At 38.1% G+C, this 27,454-nt stretch overlaps 1 protein-coding gene across 1 annotated transcript in view; it reads right to left on the reverse strand.

The window, feature by feature from the left end:
- Nucleotides 1–134: 134 nt before the first annotated feature.
- LOC127507003 (transient receptor potential cation channel subfamily M member 1-like) overlaps nucleotides 135–27,454 on the reverse strand; it is a 49,589-nt gene continuing 22,269 nt past the window's right edge. The window contains exons 2-28 of the mRNA XM_051883834.1: nucleotides 21,072–21,297; nucleotides 14,865–14,941; nucleotides 14,200–14,392; nucleotides 13,704–13,917; nucleotides 13,102–13,226; nucleotides 12,781–12,952; nucleotides 12,019–12,193; nucleotides 11,706–11,829; nucleotides 9,935–10,007; nucleotides 9,747–9,847; nucleotides 9,476–9,646; nucleotides 8,840–8,974; nucleotides 8,596–8,646; nucleotides 8,305–8,445; nucleotides 8,192–8,221; nucleotides 7,806–8,098; nucleotides 7,363–7,591; nucleotides 6,391–6,519; nucleotides 5,887–6,018; nucleotides 5,499–5,627; nucleotides 5,149–5,400; nucleotides 4,868–5,042; nucleotides 4,448–4,468; nucleotides 4,151–4,295; nucleotides 3,763–3,965; nucleotides 3,506–3,638; nucleotides 135–2,939 (exon numbers count right to left, since the gene is read on the reverse strand). Coding sequence (XP_051739794.1) covers nucleotides 1,460–2,939; nucleotides 3,506–3,638; nucleotides 3,763–3,965; nucleotides 4,151–4,295; nucleotides 4,448–4,468; nucleotides 4,868–5,042; nucleotides 5,149–5,400; nucleotides 5,499–5,627; nucleotides 5,887–6,018; nucleotides 6,391–6,519; nucleotides 7,363–7,591; nucleotides 7,806–8,098; nucleotides 8,192–8,221; nucleotides 8,305–8,445; nucleotides 8,596–8,646; nucleotides 8,840–8,974; nucleotides 9,476–9,646; nucleotides 9,747–9,847; nucleotides 9,935–10,007; nucleotides 11,706–11,829; nucleotides 12,019–12,193; nucleotides 12,781–12,952; nucleotides 13,102–13,226; nucleotides 13,704–13,917; nucleotides 14,200–14,392; nucleotides 14,865–14,941; nucleotides 21,072–21,149 — 5,181 coding nt within the window. The 5' untranslated portion in view covers nucleotides 21,150–21,297 and the 3' untranslated portion in view covers nucleotides 135–1,459. The remainder of the gene's footprint in view (nucleotides 2,940–3,505; nucleotides 3,639–3,762; nucleotides 3,966–4,150; nucleotides 4,296–4,447; nucleotides 4,469–4,867; nucleotides 5,043–5,148; nucleotides 5,401–5,498; nucleotides 5,628–5,886; nucleotides 6,019–6,390; nucleotides 6,520–7,362; nucleotides 7,592–7,805; nucleotides 8,099–8,191; nucleotides 8,222–8,304; nucleotides 8,446–8,595; nucleotides 8,647–8,839; nucleotides 8,975–9,475; nucleotides 9,647–9,746; nucleotides 9,848–9,934; nucleotides 10,008–11,705; nucleotides 11,830–12,018; nucleotides 12,194–12,780; nucleotides 12,953–13,101; nucleotides 13,227–13,703; nucleotides 13,918–14,199; nucleotides 14,393–14,864; nucleotides 14,942–21,071; nucleotides 21,298–27,454) is intronic.

The raw sequence follows: 27,454 nt of genomic DNA on the forward strand, positions 1-27,454 counted from the left end.
CTTCTCAGCTTATTTTTTCACATACATTCAAACCAAAAATTATTCAGACATTTTTTATATATTTTTACTAGTGGGTGCAGGACACTATAATTAATTTATGTAAGTGAGGATAGCAAAATAAAGTAAACTGACATATTATACCCAAAAATTCTTCATATAGTGGACTACCAGTAAAATTGATTAAAAAAATATGGAACCAAAAATTATTCAGACACTTTGACCTGACCATGTTTTGCTTAAGTGTTATCGGACATAATTAAGATTTATTTTTTCTGACACAATTTAACGCTGAGATCTTGTCACATTTTATTACAATTTTTTAAACTATAGTGAATAAACTGTATTAATGAATGAAATGTTCAAGGTGTCTGGATAAATTTTGGTTTGACTGTAGTTTAATCTTCTTTTTGTCAACAATTCATCATCCAGAACAGTAGATGGTGCTATTAGACAGTTTTATCACAACAATAAACAGAATGCGCCTCTCATACAACTAACTTCAAACATTTTGCATTGAGGTAGACTCATTTTGTCTTTTGACTTGTTCAGTTTGCATAGCCTTACTTTTTAGCCCATAAATTGTCATTATACTGTATAATACTGATACTCATACTGTATACTGTTTACCAATCCAAAAACATCTAAACCATAACACATAAATGGCATGATGAAGACCAGAGCAGTGAGCAAGGTTACATACTGTCACATAATGTATTTTATACCCTAAATATATATATATATATATATATATATATATAAAGATGGAAATTGCAAGCACACAGTTAATGAACAGTTGATGATATGGTTTCAAAGATCTGCTACTCAGTTAACTTGATCATGACACCTGAGCACATACTGCTAATGTAAATATCTAGTGTTACAGGTGCATAAGGAATATAATGTGTGTATTATTCTTATTTGAGTAATGTATCTTCCTATTGGACTGCTTCTAGAGCAGGGATGGACAAACTCAGTACTGCCCTGCAGAGTTTAGCTCCAACCCTGATAAAACTCACCTGCCTGTAGCATTCTAGTAATCCTGAAGGAATTGATTAGCTGGGTTCAGGTGTGTTTGATTAGGGCTGGAGCTAAACTCTGGCTGAATCCCAAATGGCACACTTCTATGCACTTTCAGTCTTGTGGACTTACAATGGCTGCCGCATGCCCGTTAAGTCCACGCGACCACAGGGTGTCCCATTCATCATTTTAGGTTTCAGAAGGGTGCTCGCGAGCGCCCCCTTTGCTGCCTTTGATGCGCACTTCAGCTGAGCCCACAAGTCTGCGAGCTACGTAGAGGACTTTACCCGGCAGTCAAAGCGGCATTACGTCACAAAAGTGCGGACTCAGAGGAAGACCGTGAGGATTTAGGGTGCCATTTGGGATTCAGTCTCTGTAGGGCAGTGGCCCTCCAGGACCGAGTTTGCCCAGGCTTGTTCTAGAGTGTCCCCTTTATGTATGGCTACGGCTCGTCTGAAGGTACATCATCTGTTGTCTTCTGTGCTGATTTCTCTGGATCATCAGAAGAGTCTCCATAGGCTCCAGCAAGGTCTCTTTCACTGCTCGATCCATGGGCTCTTTTCAAACTGTTTTCTAAGGACTTGCAAGGTTTTGTGGACCAGCTCTTTGATCTTCCAGGGAGGAACATTGTGTCCTCTGGCAGAAGCAGGTGGCTACCATCAGCTTGGACTTCAGAATCACAGTAACCTGCACCTGTAGTTATCTCCTCTGTTTGCTCTCCATCTTGCTTCTCTGAACTTTTTTCCTTTCCCAGACTTCCTTCAGAATCATCTGGATCCTTTCCCATCTCCTGCTGAGTATCTTCCAGATGCTGGTCTACTATGTCACCCCTTTCTTCTCGGTTTACCAGATCTACATCTAGCGATGCCTCTTTACCAATCGCCCCTGCTGAGTGTAGCTCTCCACCCTTTGTCATCCCATTGTCTATTGTCAGCTGAACACTTTCATGAGTCATTGGTCCATCTGAACTGTCCAGTGTCTTCTCTCCATCTTGCATTCCCATCTCCTCTTTACTGTGTCTAGTAGAAACTCTCAGCCTCTGTTGCTCAGGCTGGTCAGAATGTTGCTCTACCTTGAAACTGTTGCTAAACTTGTCAATCTGGTCTACCAATGGTCTTACCATTGATACCTTTGGCATCTGACCAAAAAGACTAGGATGTACCTTATACTCATAACTAGCACTCCAACGTCTTGTAGCTGGAGACCCATCCATTCCTTCCCCTTCTTGATTTGCTTCCTTTCCACTTGTTTGATCAAATGAGATTGTGCTCCTATACCTTCGTACACTGGACGGGGATGTGCTTTGTATTTCTGTGGGATAATATTTGAAAGCTTTCACCTTTTCTAGAGGGTAGGAGGTAGTCGCCTGAAGTTTCACTCTCTCAGTCATCAAGGCTTCTTTCTGTGTGGCACTATCCGAAGAAGTCTGGTTGTCAGGAACTGAAGATTTTGGTGATTCTGGCTTTGTCCCATCAGCCTCAACACCATTCTCACAAGGGAAGATTCGGATGTCCACACATGAGCCAAGGCGTCTTTTCACCCCTGGAACATCTACCTCTAGATTCTGGCCATATTCCTTTGGGTTGATGTTTGTAGTGCTTATTGTTTTACTCAGATCTGCCTCTTTTTCCTCGGGTGGACGCTCATCAACGCCCAGGTAATAGCGGTAGAGGCTGTACCCATCAGCACTGTTGATGCTACTGTGACGCTGGAGAGAAGATGGGTCACAAATAGAGGAGGCCGATGAGCGTGTGCGGGTCAATTCAGAGTGGTCGATTCCCACCAGTCTTTCCAAGGCAATCACCATTCGGCCATTAATGTCTTCTAGCTGGGCCAAACGAAGGTCCACTGTCTGAAGGGAGGCCTTCATTGTGTTCTCCCTCTCATTCACCTCCTCAAGGCGCATGGACATGTTCTCTACCCTGAGCAGGAAAAAGAAGAGAATGTAAATGAGATAATTACATAAATACAAAGTTTGCAAACTGGGATTTAAGAGATTTACCCATATTAGTGTATTTTTATCATGACAACACTTGTAAGATTTTAGCATGGTAATGGATATGACAATGTTAATGTATTTTGTCTTGGTAGAATAGATCTGCTACGCTGCTGTTGATTATTGCTGCTGCTGCAGAGCAAGTACAGGAACTTGCTACTGCCAATACATACGCCGATACTCTGCTGTGAGTATGTAAGACATACTGCTGCTGCACAAATTGCATATCTCAATTACCCATAGCAGATCAATACAGGTGGAGCTGGGGAAGGTGGAGGGTTTTAGACGAACTCTGAAAGCGCACTTCAACTTCTAAAGTGAATGTTAACCAGCCATTTAAATGTTGAGCAGCAAGCTTATTGGCTGCAGATGCAACATGAACCAATCAGCTTATGCCAAGTAGTTAACATGGTAAATATCATCAGCTTGCATTAAAGACCCATCAGTCTGCGCCATCTAGAGTTTCATGACAGAACTAGGCATTTAAATTACCTTTCATTTGTAACCCTGATACGCTCATCATTTGAAGACAGTTGCTCGTCTTCTCTCTCCCTGAAATATTCCTCCACACATTGCTCCTCAAATTCATACAGCATCTTCAGCTCCTCCGGGGTGAGAATAAGCTCTTTATGAGGAAAGCAGAGAATACAAACAAATATTTATCTCATGTTCAGTTTGAATTTATTACTTGCTTGACCACATGCATCTTGATCTTTTATAATTTGGTCTAGTTATTTTACGAAACTCACTTAATCCTTTATCCTTCTCATCCAGTTCTCCCTCCTTTTTCTTGTTACAGCGGCAGCAGAGTTTGCGGAATATGATGTAGAGGTGGCTAAAGATAATGAGTGGTGGAGGTAGCACAGGCCTGTCATGGAAGGTCATGATGAGCTGATATCTCTGGAACTTCCACACCTGGTTGGAGATGGACTTAACCTCAAAGAACGTGTTGCTTTATTGGGAGGAAACACATAACAACTAGCAAATCAACACCATTGAATTGTTACTAGAGATACACCAATGAAGACATTTTGGTAAAGACCAATAGCCACAACTTATTATGTTGCAACCGATCCTACGCTGTTTGTTTTTACATGCAAACAAGTCATCAAAACATTATAATGGTAGCATTCTTACTTGAAGACAGCAATGAGCAAGTTCACAAGCAGGATGTTGGCCACTAACAAATAACAGGCCATGATGGCTGGAGTCAGCCACGCTCCAGGGATGCAGGGTGGAAGTTTTTTCCCATCCTCATCATATAAATTGTCTCCACAGGGGGCTGTTTAGAAAAAGCTTTCTTGTTAAATTATAGTACCGACGATGAATTTGTTCTGCATTCACAACAATTTCAATGCCATTATACCATTAGTAGGGTTATTTTTCATGAAAACAGTGTTTATCATTGTGTCAAATGTTCATCATTGTGCTTACGATTTATTTCCATTGCGTAAACTTCACCACATTCCAGAAGGGCAAAATAGAGATGAACAAGTCAGTTAGTGCAATTGGAAACCAGAAACAACAAAGTGTGCAACAAGAATTAATCAAACCCAATATCAATTAAGAGACAGGCAGGATAATCAACTAGAAACTGCTGCAATGTGTATGGCAGAGTACAGACTGAAATACTGAAACTAATTTTTCTTTTTACAAGACTGAATACTCTAAACATTTCTAACTCAACAAAAAAGCCGCAAAGCATGAAGTTATAGGGGAAACCGCAACAAACAACAGGATCACAGATGTAATGGAGATATTAATGAGGTGTTAGAATGGTGGATCAGACTGTTAAAGGCCATCTATCTACCCTGGAGGCAGGAAACAAAATCTTACTATAAATTCTAGTCTTACGGTCTATCGAATCTGCAAACACCTCTCCATAAATCATCCAATAAGGCATGTAGAAGATGTTGCGAGCCAAGCGCCACGTGGGCTCCTCGTCTGGGTGGAGGATGGCCTGTCGTGCCACACCGAAACTCATCAGGACCACCAACATGATCACCACAAAATACAGCATGTCAATCATCTGCAAGACAGGCAGCCACTCATTTAAGTTAAAAAGTCCATATAGTTGAGAATCAAGTGTACAAGGTCTAAAATTACAATAACTTTAGTACAATAAATTGCATTACCATTTTCCCTATCATCATGACATAGGGTCCTAGGTACTTGTTGACTCCAAATATGTCCAGTACGCGAATATACCAAAAGATAATGCCCACGCAGTAGATCACACGACCGTAGCCCATGTAGGGTTCACTTTGAAGCCTAAGTAGTAGCCCGAGCAAGAAAGTGGAGATGGCCACCAGATCTGTGATGTTCCAGTACTCCTCCAACCACACGTTTATCTTTTGCTTGAGCTTGCCTGGTTCAGACATCAAGATCTGGAAGAGAGAGTACCAGAAATTGGCTACAAACTGATTCTTTACTATTGGATTTGAGTTGATTTAGCATCGATTTCTAGAGCTGTGGCTGTCTTTACCTGTCTGACTTTCTCTAGCCCCAAAGTGATGATGTATGAAATGACGATCCACTCTTGTAAACATGGCCAACGCTCCATCTTCACCAGTACTATGTAATTGTACAGCATGAGATAGCCAAGGTAGGCAATCTGCCCAATGCAAGCCAATTTTGCATTTCAGGAAAAAAAAAAAAAATCAATAATAATATATCAAAAATACACAAAATGTTTTTTTTGCATTAAATATAACCATTATTTTACAAAATAAAATCATATATTATAAAATATATACTACTCAATCCATTCAGGGTGTTTCCCTGCCTACGGCCCAAGATGCTGGGATAGGCATCCTTACAACCCTACATAGGACAAGCAATTTGGAAAATGGATGGATGAATATTCTACTCACAGTATTGAACCAAAATTTGGTGAAAGGGGCATTGTAGAACTCATAGATTTTTGTCCCGATTGGAATCTGCCTCATTTTCTTATTGCCTTCCTCCTCGTCTCCTTTCTTAGAGGCTGCATCTGCATTGGCATCCTAGATATACATGAGGTATTTTTAAAACATGTAGAATTCATAGAAACAGCAGCTTCATTAAAATCTAAAGCACTAAAAATCATCCTGGATTTGTTTTAACCAGACCAAACATAAGATTAAGAAGCCGTTCCTCCACAAGACTAACTATAATTACTTAGTTTCTGATAGACTGTAAAAGTATCTGCACACTTTCTATAACTTCTTTTATTACGCTTTCTATCTACATCATGTGTGGATGTGTCACGCAAGACCTGCGTGTTTACTTAAGGTTTAAGCTCATATTATGTCAGGTCAAGAGCTTTCAGTAATGTAGACTACACTGATCTAATAGAGGGAGGGGTTTGTTTGAATAGAAGGAATGGTGCAGTTTACCCGGCCAGACTTATCATCATCCTTGGTCTTCCTGTCTTCATTATCTGCAGTTACTTGATGAGACATGTCATCACCCAGACGGAAATCCAACAGCAGGATAAAAGGTGGGAAAACGAGGTTGAGTATCACCTGGAAGAGTTTTCAGAGACAGAAGCAAAAGGCATATCACAATCAAGAAATAACTTACTACCAATTATAAATGTATATTATATTATATGTAATGGATAACGTACATCCAGCCGGTTGTTATCGCAGAATAAACCCCGACCGGGTCAGGACCCCGATGCGAAGTGGAGGGGTCTTGCATCAGTAAATAATTTGACATGAAATATTGATCTGAGTCGAAATATTTTATTAGCTCTTTAAACGCAAAGCATCCTCGGAGAGAGCAGTTGCTAGCAAGCGGCAAGTTCAAACTAGACGGACATTTAAGAGATACGGTACAGTCATACCACATATTACACGACATTTCGCCACATAAATAATTATGGGGATAAGAGATATTGATCTGAGATTAAACTGATTTAAAATCGTACCTGTTTGTTATCTAATAATCCATTACAGTAAACAAAATAGTCGCAAAATGCCAGCAGCTGTGTTTGTATGAAACAAGAGAGAGTGAGTCCGCGATACCGGATGACATAAATAACTGTACACAACATATTCATTTGACTGAGTTTTAATATTTTATTAGCTCACCAAACGCAAAACTTCCACGAGGAAAAAACGTTCCTAGCAAGCGTATAGCACTGCAGACTTCAGTTTCCCAGATGAGCCTGTGTTATCTGTTTTTAGCGGTTGTTATCGGGGAATAACATACTGCTGGATGGCGCGATTGACCAATCAGAATCAAGTATTCCACAGAGCCGTGTAATAATTATATTATATTATATTATATTATATTATGAAGAATGAAGAACTCATTTCATAACACATAACACATCTTAAAATGTCACAAACAAAATGCCTCACCTTCAGTCCTGGGTTTTTACCCATCCTTAAGCTGCCCATCCACATGTCAGTGAGGAGCATCTGACTGCAGGTGTGGGCTATGAAGTCTCTGTGCTTGGCAGCCACTGCCAGCTTCAGACAGGTGGAGTTACTCCAGTTCTTTAACTCGTAAGTCAACAGTTTCATGGCTAGCTGTTCATCATGTTTGTAGGACTGATCCAGCAACTCATAGGCCAAGGTTCCAAACTCCCTGAAATTGCCAGAGGAGTAATTTTACAGTGTAGAAATGAATTTTTTTGCAGTATTTAAGTAAGAAATACAATTGTTTCGATTGACTTTAACACTGTAAAACAATGTAGGAAAAAGAACACTTAGCATTTAACTTAGCATAGCATTTAGCAATTGTACTTGCATGCCTATTGTAAACATAGTAGTGAACCTTACTTGAAAGGGACCTAACTCACTTGGAGTTGTTATCGAGGTCTTGCGATATGTCGTCCACCATCTCACTCTGAGACGACTCGTGAGCCATAGCTTTGAGGAGCTTACAGGCCACCAGAGCTTTAGCCATAGCCTCCTCGCCCCTCTGCCACAGAAACAGAGCCATCTTCTGCCGTTTCATCAGCACTGCCCAGACCATCAGCTCATGAAACGGGTAGTGGAAGCGACAGACCTCTGGGTCATCCACGTCAATGTCCTCTTCCTCTTCTTTCTTCTTCTTTTGCTTCTTCTTGCCTTTTGTCCTGGGTTCATCATCCTAATGAGGTGAGCAGGATATTTGTATTAATAGAGATATTGTGTGATCTGTCAAAGAATATCATTAAAAGAAGGTAAAATATTTGAAGTGTACCTCCATTCCAAGCAGCTTCAAGGCTTTAGGCTACAAATAAAGGGATATTAAATTATTTAGACTATTTGTACATGCTTAAAACATTTACCAATTGATTAATCTCTATGTCTCACCCTCTTCAGTCCATAAAGATTGTTGTAAAGAGCTCTGAAGTTTTTCCTTGTGTAGTTACAGCGATAGGCTCCGCCCATCAGGTACTCCACCACCAGTCCAATGTCAATCAATGTGATTTGGTAATCCGGAGGGAGATTCCCCTTTGAAATCAAAAGAACAAATGTTATTTCTCTTGAGACGTTCGTCATGTTAAGTTTTACGAAATACATGATGCACAACATATTCTTCAGAAAACATAAGCAGTGGAACTGAATTAACCAGAGTACAAAAGTAAAGTCAGATAGCTTTACCTTTTTAACATCTCTTACTACAATATGTAGAGTGTTGGCAGGACCCAGTTTCTGATAAAAACAAAATACACACAAACACAAGCCAAGAGATTGCGTATGATTGAGTAATAATATTATGAGCAATATTAAAAAATATGACAGAAGGGCCTGTATTTTTTTTTCCATTGGATTAATGAATTGCTCTCATCCTCTATTGTGCTTTCCTTGTGATAAGCTCCAAAATGATAATGGTTACGGTGCTTACAGTGTTGTATAACTCCTCTAATCGAGGGATGGTTAGAAAATGGTGAATGTTTACACCATTTTCTATCAGGAGCTTGACAAAATCCACTCTGTCCAAAACCAAAGCGTCCATCATGGCCTGCTCGAGGGAATTCACCTGAAGAGGGCAACAGTGAGCAAGAATTTGCAGTTGGGAAAAGCTAGAGCATGAGGAGCTACTGAAAAGCTAAGCATACTGAATCAGTAAACTTAAAGTAAACTTATCTAGTTGTGAATTTTGGAAATGGTGGACTATAAACCCTTTTCCAAATATCTCACTTAACATGGACCAGTGTTTACTACAGATAGTGTACGACAATATAATAGCAAGAAAAAATGTCTTTCTGTTTGTTAAGCAAGCTGCATGAATGGTGTATTCAATTAATGAACTAATGAGCCACTTCTATTTAGTGAATCAAAAACAGACAGCATAAATGGTGTTTATGCTAAAAGGTGTTACTGTATTGAATCAGTCTGACAAAGTAAGTTTTGTGTACTTAATGTTCATTAAACATTAAACAAACATGGAAAACCAGCAAGACTTCATACATTATGTTATATTATATTATATTTTATTATATATACAAAATGATGGTGCAGAAGGTCCACACTGTCTTACCCAGTTGAGTAGTTCTAACTTTCTGGGGTCAGTTTCCACTGGTGGCTCTGGTTTGGCTTTGCCTTTGCCCTTTTTTCCTCTGACCTTTCCTTTGTTACGTTGAGTTGCTCCTTTATGCTTTTCTTGAGATGGTGCTGCACTGGTGGAAATGCTAGCAAGAGCACTCGCAGGCTATGAAAACACATTTTACAACTTAAGAAAAGTCTCTGGGAAATAAATATTGATAAATATATTCATTGGCATATTTTGGAAAGGCACATATTTCACTCACTGGTAGGTTGTGTCCATACACAAAGATTTGGTTGCGTGCTATGTCAACTCTATTCCAAGCCAGAGCCAAGCTCAGCTGATCTGGAGCTGATGCGTTTGTTCCTGAATTACAGCGAACACATTTGAGTTCATTTTTAAACATTATCAAATCTGTGGTGAAATTTTAAAACGTCTGCATACTCACAATACCTTTCAATAATGCAGTGAGGATAGCCATTTCAATGTCATCTTGTCCCTCAGCGCCCATTCGAAAGACTGTTATCTACGCATAACAAGTTAAATGGGGGAGCAAAACTGACACTTGACACTTTTATATAAAATAAATAAAATAAATACATTTATTTTGGGCAAGGATGTGAGCTCATTCAGAAATACTGTGGTGTAAATGAATGGAAAAGCTGTTTTCATGGATGAATGTTTGGCTTAATTTTATTAGCATTAGCAGGAAACTAGCAAATGCAACTCTATTATTCACACCCTAATTTCCCTCTCAAATTAAGTAATACTGCTTTCCTTGTTTAAGACGTCTGGTATCGAATGCAATTACCTCTGAGCTGCAGTCACATGTACTGTAATGTTAAATGTAATCACATTGGCATGGATGAGTGGCCCTATTCCAAGACATTCCTGAGTGTTAGCATGCATTGCTAATGAGAGACTTATGGTGGAGTCTGGGCAGTAAGATTATTATCTCATGGCTACAATGGGAGTGGGGGGATGGGGTTGCGATGCCTTAACTTAAACACTTAACATTTTGAGAATGAAAAGTTAATTTCATGATAAACATCTCTGTTTAATCAACCCATTTTTACACAAATGGCTTAGAGAAACATTAGCATGCTTGTTTTCATACTAGCATTAGCTAAGCTATAAGTAGTCACTTTTAATGGTGTGCTTGAAAGTTGAATGTACATTTATGTCCCTAATATCCATATAAATGTATTTATATGCATATGTAATATGTATTTATGTATGTATGTGGACATTTGAGCTCTTAACATACATTAGCATCTCATTTTATGTAAACCACTGTTGTGGAAGGCCATTAGCCTATCTAATGCCAGACAACATGATGTGATATCACTGTAATAAGTGGAGGAGATGTACAGTGTGGATTAGAGAGAAATGGATCCACCCTCCCTCCCCCCATCTGCTCATATTCAGGAACAGGGTGAATAAGCGTAGCTGGTAAGCAAGAACAGGTGGCACTACACTGATCCTAGTCCAGATGTATAGAGCTACAGATTATCTCCTGTCCTGAGGCAGTATTACTAAATACTTAACACATCACTTACCCTCAGTTAAAGCTGCAGCAGCACAAATATTACCATTAGCCGAGCTCCCAGAGTGCACTGGGTCACCCTGTAGGTAAATGTAGTCTATAGGTATCTGGTGATTGTAGTCTGTTTTTACTAATGTGGTCAGAACGCACTTCTTTTCTAGCAGATAATGCTAAATTGCATGCTTCCCATCTGTTGATCACAACGGTCTCATACGTGAAGCAAAATCACTAGTTGCTCCTGATAAGACCATCTGATAAATGCTATACATGTAAATGTAAGGATGTGATGTGATATGATGTTATGTACCTGATTAATACAACTAAGGAGCAGATGTAGATGAATGCATGAGATAGACACATGAATAAAGACGCATGACAAGATGAATAATGAATGGGATTGTTTATTGATGAAAGTTTGCACAAAATATTCAAAAAATTTTCAGTCAATATTTAGTCTGATCTAGCTGGTCTCTTAGCCTGGCCAAACTGGTCATCCCTCTTAGCCAAGCTGAAAAGCGTTCAAAAACCAGAAAATCTGACCAGACTTACAGACCAACTAAGACCATCTTAGACTGGTGTAAACAGTTTTTTTTTTTTTTTCCATCAAGAAAGAAAATGAAAGTGGGTTTGTCTTAATGGACATTTGTAACATGATCGTACGTCAATGTAGATACTTACCAATTCCCTCTTCTTCATGCATTCAATGACCATGAGCAGAATCTGCCCTGACTGCATTTTGTTGTAGTTAAAGGTTTTCTGGATGGTTACCAGCAGTTGCTCTTTTGCATCCTCATTTACCAGTCTGAAAATACAGTTTTGACAATGAACAGATTGGGCAACTGATTCTCAGTGTTCCTATTAATGATGCTGGTCATTATTGGAACATAAACCCCTACAGGGCAATCGGGACCCTTTCAGGGTGAAGCAAAAGGGGTCTGATCTTGATTACATCTGTGCATCAAGTAAATAATTAATAAAAGTTAATACTCACCCTTCAATCTCCGAGTATTTGTGGGCAAAGGAAATGATATCAGAGGCTCGACCACTGCCATCACAAACCACTACAGGCACAGGTGGTTCCTCACGCAGGCTTTCCAGGACAATGGAGATGACATTGGGACCCCCTTCCACAATCAGACACACCACCGGTACACCCTGGCCCAATCCTAACACACATACACACAAAAAAAGCAATTCACTTACCTAAATGTTTCGAATTGCTTAGTACAGGGATTGTGCACATATCAATATAATACTATTACAAAACATTAGCCTGAATGTTTGAGCCTTTTGGGTGTTTTGTGTTTTAAATCTTATTTTCAATTACTCCAAATGCATGCACATTAAAAATCAAAAAGCCCTTTTGTGATTAACAAAAGGAGCGGTATTTAAAAGTGAAGTGGGGAGTACAATCATTTTAATTTGCCGCTCCCGGGTCTGATCCTAGATCAGCCGATGAAGATGTGAGTGGTGACAGCTGAGCCTCCCTTTGCTGTCCCTGCCTTATCACAAGTTCCAGGCATAGGATGACAAAGGGAAACCCACAGGTCACAGACGCCAAGGCCTTGATCAAACCTGTAATGGCATGGAGCATATCTCCATTGGTCCCTGACCCCATCACCCCCATTACTGATAATCAGGATATATCTTGTGTCATTCAAACCCTTAGCGAGCTTTCAAATGTGCCCTCTTAGGAGATCAGAGGTACATTAGACCTAAAGCAGATAAGATTCGCTGATGCTACTGCACTTACGCGTGTTAATCTTCTGGAGTGAAATGTGTTTCTCCAACTGCCTGCGTAGTTTGACCTCCGCCCCATATTTCCCACATGTGCCATTATCGGATAGTATGAAGTGTGAGTGGCTATTGTTGAGAACGGCAAGTTTGCTCAGAGGGTTGGAGATGGCCTGGTATGGTTTGTTAACCTGAAGAGGAACAAAACATTGCGGATGTCAATAGACAAGCATGAAGCTTCTACCATTAGTTGACATAGTGTACGCCTCAGAATATTATTTTTTCATAAGTTTATGAGCACCATCATGCTTTGTATTATATACCGATAGTTTGTGCTTACATCTTTTCCAATTAGATCCTCTTTGCTTTCCAGGATTCCCCATGGAGCGATGCCTATAGCGCAGACCTTCCATCTGGATTTAGAAGAGTGGTCCTTTAAAGCATCTCCAACATGCCGGATCACTCCTACATTGTAAGAGTAACATAAAACAGATTAAGGAAACTCTCTTAAGCACATCTGATATCAAACAAATCACATATCCCTCAGAAAACCAAATTGGAGATGGATCCAAATGTTGGATCCAAGTGATTTCAACTGTGTGGATTGGAATCATACTTGTAGTAGAGGAGTGGGCAACTCTGATCCTGGAGGGCCACTATCCTGCAGAATTTGTTGTTATCCCTATTTGAACACACCTATTTGTAATTTTCTATTAATCCTGAAAATTTTGGTTAGATTAGTTTGACTAGGGATGGAGCTAACCTCTGCAGGACAGTGGCCCATCCCCGGTCAAACATAAATGAGAAATCTAACCAAAATCTTCAGGATTACTAAACAATTACAAGTAGGAGTGTTCAAATAGGGATAGAGACAAACTCTGCAGGATAGTGGCCCTCCAGGATCAGAGTTACCCATCCCAGTTGTAGACCATAAATACCTACCAGTGCTGACTCCACCAGTGAAGATCCATGCTCCGGTAGTCACGGCAGCCTTGATCAGGCCTTTCCCAAAGACTTGCTTAAGTTTGGGCTGCAGGTCAAAGTTCTGAAGGCCACCATGAACTGATATAAGCAGCGTGGGCAACTCCAGCTGCCATTCCTTCACCATAAGATGCAACAAACTGTCCGGCTTAGTATCATGCGACACCCGAATATACTGTAGGAAAGATTGCATTTTAAGATTAAAGGCAAATGTTAGCAGGTTTATGAATCTTTTCCTGCAATTACGTAACCACAAAAAGAGGTTTGGTTGATTATTTACACTTTATCTGATGTAAAGTTCAACTCTCGAGGTGGAATTTATTGAGAGTTAATTTGTTTATTATCATGCGCTTACAGGTAATTAGTAAATAAGACTCAAGTTTTTCTATCGAAATACCAGGTGCAAAATTACCGCAACTAGTTAGTGAATTCACCCAATAATGTTCAGAATAGATACCATGGCTTTGTTGACAAATCCTCCTCCTTGAAATTCAATGGTGCCATAAGCGTCAGTAGGGGCAATCTGGGTATGTCTGATCACCGACCATTTTTCTTGAGGAGGGTCCACTTGCACAAGATGGTTTTCTTCTGATGGCTTGTTGACTGCAGGAATGGCAGTGTGCTGAGTCACTAGATAACCACAGGCACACCTGAGGAAAATCACAGCAGAAGTAATGTTGGAGGTTTATTTTAATGCACGCAACAGGATGTGGCTTACGTAACTCAATTAGCTGACATTTCATTATTGAAATAATTTGGTTGGAGGGTAAGGTCTATTCTTTCTACGCATTTAGATCAGGGCTGTGTCTAAACCGTGGTTAGTGTTCAATAGGTGCACACATCAGTGCACATCCTGGCATCCCTCCACCTACAGGAAGTGTGGTGGACTGGACTACACCAGCCTTTTCATATCCAGCCCTGAAGCATGCCCACACAGTGATCTGTAAAAGGGCTTATGATGTCACACATCACCCCTCATTACATAAGAGTCTACAAAGCCTCAAAACAGAATGAGTCATAGAGGTAATTTGTCTCGCACAATGGTGTCATTATATGTAGTGTTATTGTAGTGTTGTGTATATTGCGTGTTCTTTTGAAAGTGTTCAAAATAGAAAAGCTCACCGGGTTGGATCCTTGGCTGGAAATATATGGATACATTCTCTTTTGTGAAATGTTTTCTCAATCCAAGTTTTCTGGCCCTAAGAAACAGAAAAGAAAAAGCAGTAAATAAGGTGTAAAATGTATGTTAAAGTTTCACAATTCAGAATATTAAAATAAAATAATGAAATAAAACACCTTTCTGACCCTCGGAAGCAGAAAAGGCAGTAAATAAAGTGGAAGAGTCTTTGTATATAGGTTTTAAAGTTTCACACCATATACAGTAGTCAGTGTACCATCCATTTTTACCATCAGACCTCATATTCATATATGTGTAACATCAATTACAGCAAGAACTGCTTTTAGTCCCTTGAGTTTGCCTAGAGTGAATAGAGTAAATCCTCTTTGCAATGATAATCTGTACTAAAGTATGAGTGGTACAGTACACACAAGCTGTAGATATACAGAAAACATGGAAGAGAAAATATGTACATGGCAAATGCGTAAAGTGAATAACTATGGGCACTTCTTGCATTTGTTCACCATTACCACAGATAAGTGTGCTTTTAGGAATATACTAGTACGCAGATAATGCTAGTCTTTTACAGTTCCCATAGCCATCTACTAACACTGCAAATCAACTGTTGCTTGTAGTCAGGATGTGTAGATACATCAGTTGAATGAAAGTGCATCCAGAGAGTCAATGACCATATCTAGGCTGTGGCCTTTGCTTAAAATTATTAGTGCATAGCAAATTAGACTAGACTAGAGTTATTTATCTCTTTTTTTCTGTTCTGAGAAAGTGCCAAGGAAACCCATCAACATTTTTAGCTTTCGCAAAAGACCATGTCAGATTCTGCTGTGCCAGCTTTGTGATTGTGCTCTGGCGCTGTACGAAAATAACCTTTGGTTCAAAGCAATATCTGTCTGGGCTTTTGTTGTTGGTTCAGCCCTAATTAAGATGAAAACTTTTGAGGCAAATCTCCTCTGAAAAATCAGTCACAGGACAGAAGCCAAGATAAGAAAAACAGAACATGTTAGAAACCCACCAAACCATGACTTTCAATTGCACAATTGTAATGGTAAAGCAATAAATTAAGTTTATAAAATGTGAGTTTCTTTTTGATGCATTGCCAGGAAGCCAAACAATTTTGTGAAAGCAAATATATATATAATTTTTAAATAATACATGATTAACAAAGATGTTTTTTTTTTTTTGGAAACTGCGAATTGCTGTTGCAGGATGTAAACACAAGAAAAGTTTGGTAAATTATTCTCAAGTATTATATTTTAGTACTACGATCTCGTAAACCCAGCCCTGATCATTCCTATCCCATCCTCACAGTAGCATCAGTAGACCATGGATCCACGGGTTCCTTCTGGTCACCTAGCGTTAGCTAGCAGGGGTCCTACCTGTGGAGCCTCTGGTCGACGTTAAGAAGGTACCAAAGGGAAACTTTCTGCATCCGTGTCCCTCCTGGAGCTCTGCTGGCGAGGGGTGCTCTCTCCCAGAGCTCCGGCGCCCAATGAATCCCACAAGACATGAAACTTCATCACTTTATGAGGGGCTGTTCATATGATGAGCATGTGAGCAGGCTCTTTGTTCGGTGCACGTCCCATGACTCCAGTTCAAGGTAATCCTTTTGGGAGTCCCATGACCCCTCTCTCCTTGCCCACAGGGTATTTTCATCCCTCGCTGGAGCAAAGCACAACAAATCTACTTTGATAGCTTCACAACCCCCATGAAACACACTCCTTAAGCTCAGAAGATGCTTTTCTACCGCAAACACTCTTCACAAGTTGATGAGAGTCAGGTTTGTGTCTAGAAATGAACAGGAATGGGAACTCACCAAAGCTTTTCATTTGAAAGTGTCACCCTCCTCCGAACACTTTGATTTCAAGCCCAATTTGCATAATTGAGAGAATTGGGCACAGGCATTCTTTTGAAAAGAGGCCTAGTTAAGACATGACAGGACTCCAGTTGGGGGCAAGGTCATCCAACACTAATTGTTGCTAATCTCTATTTTCACCAACCATATTGTGGGGACGAAAATGGTTCTGACGGACTAACAATCATGTCTAAGCATTGATGACGCTACTGACTTTAATCTTTTAGGGAATAATCTTTTATACAAAACGAGAAGTCTTTAACCATCAACCAGAGTGAGGAACTCTACTCAGTAGACGATGCTTCATCAGTTGATTTAAGGTTTGGTTTTATGAAGTGATCAGTAGCTGATAAAAGAACATCAGTAAATCATTCTAAGGTGGTTTTGGTTAGGTTCCCAGCCTGGTCAGGCTGGTGTTTAACTGGTCTACTAGCATGACCAGCTTAAAAATGCCCTCAAAACAGACCAGTCTGACCAAATTGGCCATGCAGGGAGATTATTTAACGACACTGGGCTGATTTAAAATATATTATTCAGCAGGGTTGCCTGGTCAACCATTGCAAACATGGGGAGATTACATCCAAAATGAAGATGTCCATTTAGCCCTTTATGGGTCAAATAGAAGTGCTGAGATCATTGGTTTAAAGTGCTTGTCAATGGGTTCTTTCCTCAACCATCTCACTCTTTCAGAAGTTTGGTACTGTCGTCAAAACGCATGTGGACTACTGGTAATTAAAGCTCTTGAAGACAAAGGGCTTTTGCCACCGCAGTAGTTCAGCCAGTGTGACGCACTTATTTCGGCTTGTTTAAACTCATTATCCACAGCAATTAAAACTCAAATCTGCTGAGCGCTCATCAGCTTTGTTCGAGTTTTCCTCGGAAAATGCACAAAAGCTCTCTGGAAGGAAAAAATCTGATTTTCTTGCTCAAATTAACAAGGCCTATAGCAAACCTGGCAACAATCAACACTATTGAGTCTTTCCACATAGTCAGACATCTCGCACATTGTTGCTTAACTAAAAAGGCATTTGTTCATAAATAGGATTGCCGCTGCGATTTGTGAGAGCTGAAAAGGGGAAATCAGATTAAACGTTTAGGCAAAGCTTTCCCACAGTTTGTGTACAAGTCTGCGTTTTCACATTGTAAAGGCAAAACCCACAAAGACAGGGTAAATAAATACATACTTTCTAAAATTTAAATATAGCATAGCCTGTTAACATACTTCTTGGATTGTTTGAGTTTCTTCAAAACTAGACACTGAGGATCACATGAGAGGGCAACAGTCTGATGACCCATTCCTTAGAACTAATGAGCAGTGTGGGATTTGATTTGTGCTCACAGTTCAACTCACAACCTATCTATCTATCTATCTATCTATCTATCTATCTATCTACCCATCCATCCATCCCGTTCTATTAGGCCTACTGTATATTTGTGAACATTGAACATCTAGCAAGAGAGAGACAAATATCTTTGAACACTGTGTGGGTATTAAAGGTTGTACCCTGAATTGGTTTTGAAAAGACTAGCATTTGAATACTAGAACTTTCTCAGTCTGTGTGGATGGGTGTTCATCCTCCAAATCACTCTTGACCTGTGGTGTTCCCCAAGGCTCTGTCCTTGCCCCTATTTTGTTTTCTCTATATATGTTCCCTCTGGGTTCAATTTTTAATAATAAACACAGATTATCATTTCATTGTTATGCTGATGACAATCATATCTATGTGCCTTTTAAGCAAAATGAAAACCATGGTTTGAGTGCTTTAACTTCTTGTTTGTCAGATTTTAAAAGCATGGATGTCCCTAAAATTACTTAAATCTCAATGAGAGCAAAAAAAAAAAAATGCAAAACTAAAAACCTATCTTTTGCCTTTGAGAAGGCAAATAGGGCTAGTCTAAGCTTCAGTTATGTGATTATGTTGTGTTTTACGGTCATACTGTTGTACATATTGTAGCTTTTGAATTGATATTATTCAGCAAAAAGGTTAACTAAAATTGTTTTATTGTGCTTTATAAATAAAGTGAGATTGAGATCTTACTTGTAAAGAACTTTTTACATAATTTTAAGATCTTAAACTGAAAAGCTGTTTTGTGTGTGTGTGTGTGTGTGTGTGTGTGTGTCCTTAAGTTGTTCTTATGGTTGCCAATGCAGTATTACTGTATATAGAGGTTATACCAAGTTTGGAGACAATAGGTCTGTGGGCTTCTGGGCAAGTTTAACATGCTTAACCTTTTTAAAACAGTTCTTTTCCCCTCTTACTCTGCCTCTAAAAAGATTCATTGTCTCTGTGGGTTTGAAAATCCAGTTAGCCATCATCACATGAGACCAACATGTCACTGATTAGCCTTGAGATTTCTTAGTCATAAGACACATTTTTTAGACAACTATGTTTGTGTGAGAGTGTTTTTCTCTGTCTTTCTGAGAGGGGGAAGGGGCAGAGACTAAAAAGAGAAATTATTGTGAATTTTGCAGGATGCATGCAAATGTCAAAGGAAGTGTTTAAATAACAACCATATCCTTAGACTGGACACACACCCCTCAAAACTGCAAGTCTAATTGCATGTGCTGTCATCTTTTTTCTTTGTAAAAAAATAATTTTTTTTTTTTTTTTTTTTACTGTACTAATAGCAATTTTACATTTATTCACTAATCACACATTTGTAAGGTTCGGAAACTTTTACAGGAATTTGATTTATGCATTCCGACTCCTTTACTCTCTACTGGAAGATAGTGAGTAGATTTTACTTCACTGTAAAAAGTAATACGCTCTATCTACTCAGTAAAATTGTGGCAACAGATTACAAGCAATATTGTTAATTAAATTCAACATATAAGAATTGAGTTAAGATTAATCAAATGAATTCCTTAAAGGTCAACCATTTAAAATGTGTAAAATTAAGAAACACCATTACAAAAACCACAAACTGACATAAAAAGCAAAGAGTCAAACTGCCCAACTAAATGAAACACTGATCACCATAATGGTGACCAAACATTTTCAATAAAATCAACATCTATATCTAAACCTCTGCTAATTCATGTCTTTCTCTTTCCTTCAGTGATTCTACTTGTTATCATCAGGTGTCTTCAATGTTGGCAATAAAAAATAAAGAGTTCTTAATTAATCTTTGACGTCTGTCTGTTATTCAAATAGTTTTGTTTGAATTTTACTCGTTTTAAATGGTTGACATTTAAGGAATTCATTTGATTAATTCTAACTCAATTCTATTTGTTGAATTTAATTAATAATATTGCTTGTAATCTGTTGAAAAAAATTTATGGAGTAGATATAGCGTATTACTTTTTACAGTGTTGACAGCTCCTACATGTATTACATGACTCCAAAATGTGCCACTCGGCACTGGCACAAGAGTCTACCGCTGTAAAGATATATTCAATTCCTTCTGAAGGCTATTTCAGTCTTAATCACATAAAATTGGACATTTCATAGTAGAGAGTTAAAGTGCTTAATCTTGCCTAGCTGCTGCATGGTGCTCATACTGGGCATTATGGGAGATTAGAGGCAGCAGAGGAGCATCAAACCACAGAGGTGCCGCTCATTCTGGTGCTTCTGGAGAAAGTTGCGTTGCTTGTGCTGGCTTAGAACAGCCCTTTTGGTTTCTCTTGCGTTAAGATTAGGATTTGGATTAGTAAGAGATTTAAAAGATGCAAATCTGTTTTATATAATGTATTTCTAACTTCATGTTTCACAACATTGCAACAAGTTAAATTTGCTTTTTTGCTTCATAGGAGCAGCCGTGGTTAGAGGTGCAACTGTTGAGATAATCTGCAAGTTTTAACATTTTCATATTATATACAACCGTTAATTTGGTCCTTGACTTTAGTTGGCTGAATGATGTTCCTGTAGTACTACTATAATATAATATAATATAATATAATATAATATAATATAATATAATATAATATAATAATGTTTACCCAGCCTCACTAACTCAAAAAAAAAAAAAAAAAAAATGCACAGAAATAATAACAAGCAGATTAATTCTACATCACAAGTCAAATATGAATGCAATATGAAAAAATAAGGAAAGAATTGTAAAAACTTTGTAGCCCAAGCTGATTGGACTGGTCTTCTCACTCTGCCCGATTCTTACAAGCTGATTGGATGAAGACTAAACCCTTAAACTGAGATATAAACTTGTGAATCAGTGCTGTTTTAGTATCATTGATATACTATTAGATTTTGTTTTTATATTTTGTTTTAATTTTTAATTTTCATGAAGAAATACATACTTTAACTCTTTTCAATCACCTCAAGGTCATGAAATCATATTAAAGGAAACAGCCCTAAACATCCCTAAAACCAGTGGACACTCTTACCTTCTGAGACCCTGATGCTGAGCGTTTGATGGAGGCCCGTTTGATAGAGCCACTGGCTCTCCTGCTGGCCCGCTCCATGTATCCGGTTCACGCTGCACCTCAAAGACTCATGACTGTGTCGGACCCTCTAAGACCCTCTTTTGCTCTGTCTCTAAAGCGGTCCCAGCACTAGCAAGCGTGCAAGCTCATCTCCTGATGTTCACTCTTTGGGTTCTCCCGCCCTTAACTGACAAGACAGAAAGATGCAGATGAGGATAAAACATCTCTCGATGACACGCTTGACACATAGACCCCGTTTCCTCCGCTTGACAGCCTGTAATCAGGATTAATGCAGCCAGCTCTTGGGACTTTAATGGGGGAGAGATTTAATAAATGGTTATTGAAGGTAAATCTACTTTGGGACACTGTGGCCCAAAAAGGTTTTGAAGACATGTAAACTTTGTGAGGATGTGTCTCCTGGACTTTGAAGACTTGAGTTGCAAGAAGAAAACACTACCTGTACACTACCTGTGATAGGCCTATATGTCAGAATGACTGTGGTATAGTTTGAAAAGAAAAACTGTGGGGATGGATAGTTTTGCAAACCATATAACAATATTTACCTGCTTAGATCATGGTGATCTTATTACAAATTCTTTTTGTTAAAGTAAAGTGAACCGCCTTAATAGTCCAATGCACAGAGGTTAACACTGTAAAACCAAGGGATTATTTATAATAAATAAATATTAAATTAATTTCTCTAAATACATGCACACAGAAATAAAAAAGTCAATCTTTCAACCCTTTCAAATAAATTACATTGAGAGGAACCTTTCTGTATTCATGCTGTGAACATTTGAAAAAGTAAAATAGAATACTGCCCCCTTGTGGTTATTGTTGTAATTGTATGTGAGTTCAGGGTAAACTTTTAATCAGTGTCCATGTTAAACATACTTTATAGCCTATAAATTACTAATGTTCTAACAATAACCTGTATTGTTATACACATTGTATTATAAACATTATATACAATGTAAAAAAAAGAATTGTTGGTTTAACTTAAAAAAGTAAGTTACCTGGTTGCCTTATTACCTTTTGAGTTCATTGAAATTAAAAATTTGAGTAAATACAATGAAGGCAATTGGTTTAGTCAACAGAAACTCAAAATATTATGCTATCTGAACCACATTAATATTGAAGATTTATTAAGTTAACAATGGGATTATGTGGTTTTTATAATCAATTAACACTGCTTTTGTCATTTTTTACAAGATGGACAAAATTTGTCACAAAAAAAGTCATTCGGTTTAACCAAAATTTTGGTTTTACCGAATTACACTTTTGGTTATACTGAATGATGATATTTTCAAACAATGCTAACAGGCTGATATCTAGCTAGCAAAAGGACAATCAAACATTTTATATTTAGTACAAGTTTTTAAAATATTACAATATTTTCCATGTTTCATGACCTGATGTTTCGGGACTTGTGTATGAGCAAGTGAAAACATGGATTTTTCAGATAGTTAAAAGAGAGTTAGTTACTTTGCTTCACGACCATGTGGTCCTTTGCAGGTGTCTGAATGATGTCACATCCTGTCACATGATATTGATCGCATGACTTGATCAAAAATGGTCCCTTTATATTGGTTACTCCGAATGACATCAATGAAATTCATTTTTCTGGACATTCTTTCTCATAAAAAGCAACGACTTCCACACATAATTTTAATGCCATTTTGCACTATGTTGATATATGATGTTATAAAATCATGCCAAAATAAAAAATATATACATTTATTACATTTTAAGATATTTTAATCACAATTGAAATGGCTGTATTGGCCTTTGGACGGTTAAACCAAATAACCACTTCAAAATCTTAAAAATACCTTTACATGTAGCAAAATATAATTAAAACCTTTGGGATTATTTATATTACCCTCTTGTTTCATTATAAAATATCTTTTTCCCTTGACCAATCATGGCTGTTAAGAACAAAATAAATATCAGAATGCATATGAGAGTATAATAATGTATAATATGAGTCTATAATATATAAATATATATATATATATATATAACATGCACTGTAAAGTAAAAAGTAAATTAATAACAATAACAATAAAATCTAATAAATAAAATGTTATAAACAAGATGTTATAAGCATTATTATTGTTATTATTATCATCAAATTTAGTATTATTAAATACTATATATATATATATATATATATATATATATATATATATATATACATACATACACACACATACATACACATACATACACACACACACACATATTAAATTACAAATATTAAAATGTTATGTCATTCGTTAATCATTAATTCCATATTTTATTTGATACATTTTAACTGAAAAGCACATGATTGGATGAAGACATCAATAAAATAAAGTCATGCCAACCAAGTGAACAAATAGACACTATTATCCATGTCAAATCAAGAACAGCACAACTGATGTGAATAGAGCTACTGTGTGTCTGCCTCATCTAAAGCATAAAAAGACAGAACTATGTCATGTACAGGTCAGATTTGGAACCTGTCAGCATGTTAAAAATGAACAATTTTCTAATGTTACATAAGAGTAGAGATTCATCAATAGCTTGATTTTGTATTATTTGTGAAGCTTTCTAAAATGACAATATCATAATTAATAAAAATCAATCCAAAAAATGGCTTCATGCATGAGGGGATTTAAAACAAGCCAGGACAAACACTGATTTGTTTACAGGCTAAAATGAAAACATCTACTAATTCCTCCAACACTTTTGATTAAATGCCACAGATGAGTACATTTGCTAATTGAATTTTTGAAATAGGCCTGCAATAAACTCACAACAATAAAATCTGAAGTGCCTAAAGATGAGTCTATAGCGTACATAAACACTAGCTCTTACCTGTGCTGAATTCTGTGAACTTCACAGCAGATTATATTGTGGTCTAAACAATGAAGGTTCTCCTCAAATAGAAGTGCCTTCCCGCCATTGAAACAATACTCAAAGTGTTTCCATTGCTTTAAGAACAGATAATGCATAATTTCTCCTCGTAAGCAGACACAAATGAGCTTTATGGGCGCAGATGGCTCAGGCGCACATTTTAATTCCCTACAACTCATGAGCCTGTTGTGGTGACCAGAGCTCTTCACAAAACCCTGAGGCCTCCTATATACAGCATGTAGTAGCTGAAACCAAACTATATAGTTATTTTATTACTATATTCAAGTATAAAATGTAAAAAAGCATGCTGTTCCCTGAAGCCACAGGTTCGTAATTTGAAACAGGCAATGTATTTTCCCTACACCTTGATTTACTATAAAATGTCTTTTATGTGTTTCATTTGACATGTCCTGAGCAAATAAATATTAGAATTATTTTATTTAATATGTGAAGACAAATCACATGATCTCCCCTCTCAGGAATGTGCTGAAACCCAATCTATCATCTTAATCTGGATTTCCATAAACTAACATTGACCATAGAGCTTATCAGACTTAATTGACAATGCAGGATTAAGATCATGAACATTATTTCATCTGTGCTGGTGGGGATCATATCGAGTGACACATCCAATTACAATTTCACATCCAAAATGATGAGTTGTTTTATATAAAACTAATGTACAAGATTGCTTTATTTTAGAAACAGCCATGACAGACAGAGGTTTGAATGGATGGATAGACAGAGACAAAGACTGTGACAGACATGGATGGATGGATGGATGAATGGATGGATGGATGGATGGATGGACGGACAGACAGACAGACAGACAGACAGACAGACAGACAGACAGACGGACGGACGGAAACAGTGACAGACAGACAGACAGACAGACAGACAGACAGACAGACGGATGGATGGAAACAGTGACAGACAGACAGACAGACAGACAGATTAGATAGACAGATAGATAGATAGATAGATAGATAGATAGATAGATAGATAGATAGATAGACAGACAGACAGACAGACAGACAGATGGACAGACAGACAGATGGAAACAGTGACAGATAGAAAGATAGACAGACAGACAGATAGATAGATAGATAGATAGATAGATAGATAGATAGATAGATAGACAGACAGACAGACAGACAGACAGACAGACAGACAGACGGACAGACAGACAGACGGACGGACAGACAGACAGATGGAAACAGTGACAGACAGACAGACAGACGGATGGAAACAGTGACAGATAGAAAGATAGACAGACAGACAGACAGACAGACAGACAGACAGATAGATAGATAGATAGATAGATAGATAGATAGATAGATAGATAGATAGACAGACAGATGGAAACAGTGACTGACAGACAGATAGATAGACAGATAGATAGACAGACAGACAGACAGACAGACAGACGGATGGAAACAGTGACAGACAGACAGACAGACGGTTGGACGGAAACAGTGACAGACAGACAGACCGATTAGATAGACAGATAGATAGATAGATAGATAGATAGACAGACAGACAGACAGACAGACAGACAGACAGACAGACAGACAGATGGAAACAGTGACAGACAGACAGACGGATGGAAACAGTGACAGATAGAAAGATAGACAGACAGACAGATAGACAGATAGACAGATAGATAGATAGATGGAAACAGTGACAGACAGACAGATAGATAGACAGATAGATAGACAGACGGACGGAAACAGAGACAGACAGACAGACAGATTAGATAGACAGACAGATAGATAGATAGATAGATAGATAGATAGATAGATAGATAGATAGATAGACAGACAGATGGAAACAGTGACAGACAGACAGATAGATAGACAGATAGATAGACAGACAGACAGACAGACAGACAGACAGACAGACAGACAGACAGACAGACGGATGGAAACAGTGACAGACAGACAGACAGACGGTTGGACGGAAACAGTGACAGACAGACAGACCGATTAGATAGACAGATAGATAGATAGATAGATAGATAGATAGACAGACAGACAGACAGACAGACAGACAGACAGACAGATGGAAACAGTGACAGACAGACAGACGGATGGAAACAGTGACAGATAGAAAGATAGACAGACAGACAGATAGACAGATAGACAGATAGATAGATAGATAGATAGATGGAAACAGTGACAGACAGACAGATAGATAGACAGATAGATAGACAGACGGACGGAAACAGTGACAGACAGACAGACAGACAGATTAGATAGACAGATAGATAGATAGACAGATAGATAGATAGATAGATAGATAGATAGATAGATAGATAGAACGATAGATAGGCACTAAGCACAATGAAATAATTTTGTAAATATTAAATATATAAAATACATTTGGTTTGGTATTTTATATTTATTAATTTATACTTTTATAATATTATAATTTCTTTTAATTATTTAGGTAATTATCACTGTCTAACAGGTGTTTAACAGTCTCTGAACTCATTACGTTAGGGTTGTAATATATTTCTTACCACTAGATAGCGCTCACACAGCATTGTTTCTCACATATCTCACTTATTCTAACTAGAAAGTGCTGGCATGAACTTGCACTTCCTTGTCTCTTTGTCTGGCGGATTTGCATAAAAGACAAGTTTTAGGTCAACAGTGCTGGCTACTGACTATACTAATTTGCTTCCTGTTTGAACTTCTCATCCTGTTGTACTCCTTGTCAACAGGCATTTTCTGTGTTAAGCAACAGTTTGAAAATGACTCAAATGTTTTCAGGCAATTATTTCAGGTATCTTTTCTAAACCAGTTATCACGAGCACCTTGCCGGCGGTGGTCATGCCCACGAGCCAACATAACCTCTCCAATGACAAGGCCAACTGGAGAGGGTCACATACAAGGTCTGTATATGGACCCATCAGATTCACTCAAAAGCTCACATTTAGGTTCAACAACCTTTAAGAAATTCTGAATCACCACTTGATCCACATGGAAAAAATGAATCCAACCAATCACCCGAACCATCAAGCCGACTAAACAAACATGTGCAGACACAAAGTTCATTGTATTGTGTTGTAGATGGTCAACAGCTGTCATCAATGCATTGTTTTGTTTTCTACTTGTTAATTTCCAAATGTTTTTGCCCTGACATGTTTCCAAAAAGAAGGAAAACATAGTAAACAGCTGGCCGGCAGGTTAAAATCACCCAAATTAGTTCCATATGTGGCTATCTATGGAAAACAACCTCTGTTAAGATAAAAACAAAGCAAAATCACAGAATAAAAGAAGTGGGTTCAAAGTAAATGTGGAAAAGTACATTTACAGACAATATATTACCAGCGTAAAGAGATATTTGTTCCCGTGTAGTCAGATTACAGGCGGCTACGCATTACAGAGATGAATAATGCAGCAGGTGTCTGTCCTACCTGGAAGCTGACAGCCCCACCT

Source organism: Ctenopharyngodon idella, chromosome 24, assembly GCF_019924925.1.
Source record: "Ctenopharyngodon idella isolate HZGC_01 chromosome 24, HZGC01, whole genome shotgun sequence".
Taxonomy (NCBI): domain Eukaryota; kingdom Metazoa; phylum Chordata; class Actinopteri; order Cypriniformes; family Xenocyprididae; genus Ctenopharyngodon; species Ctenopharyngodon idella.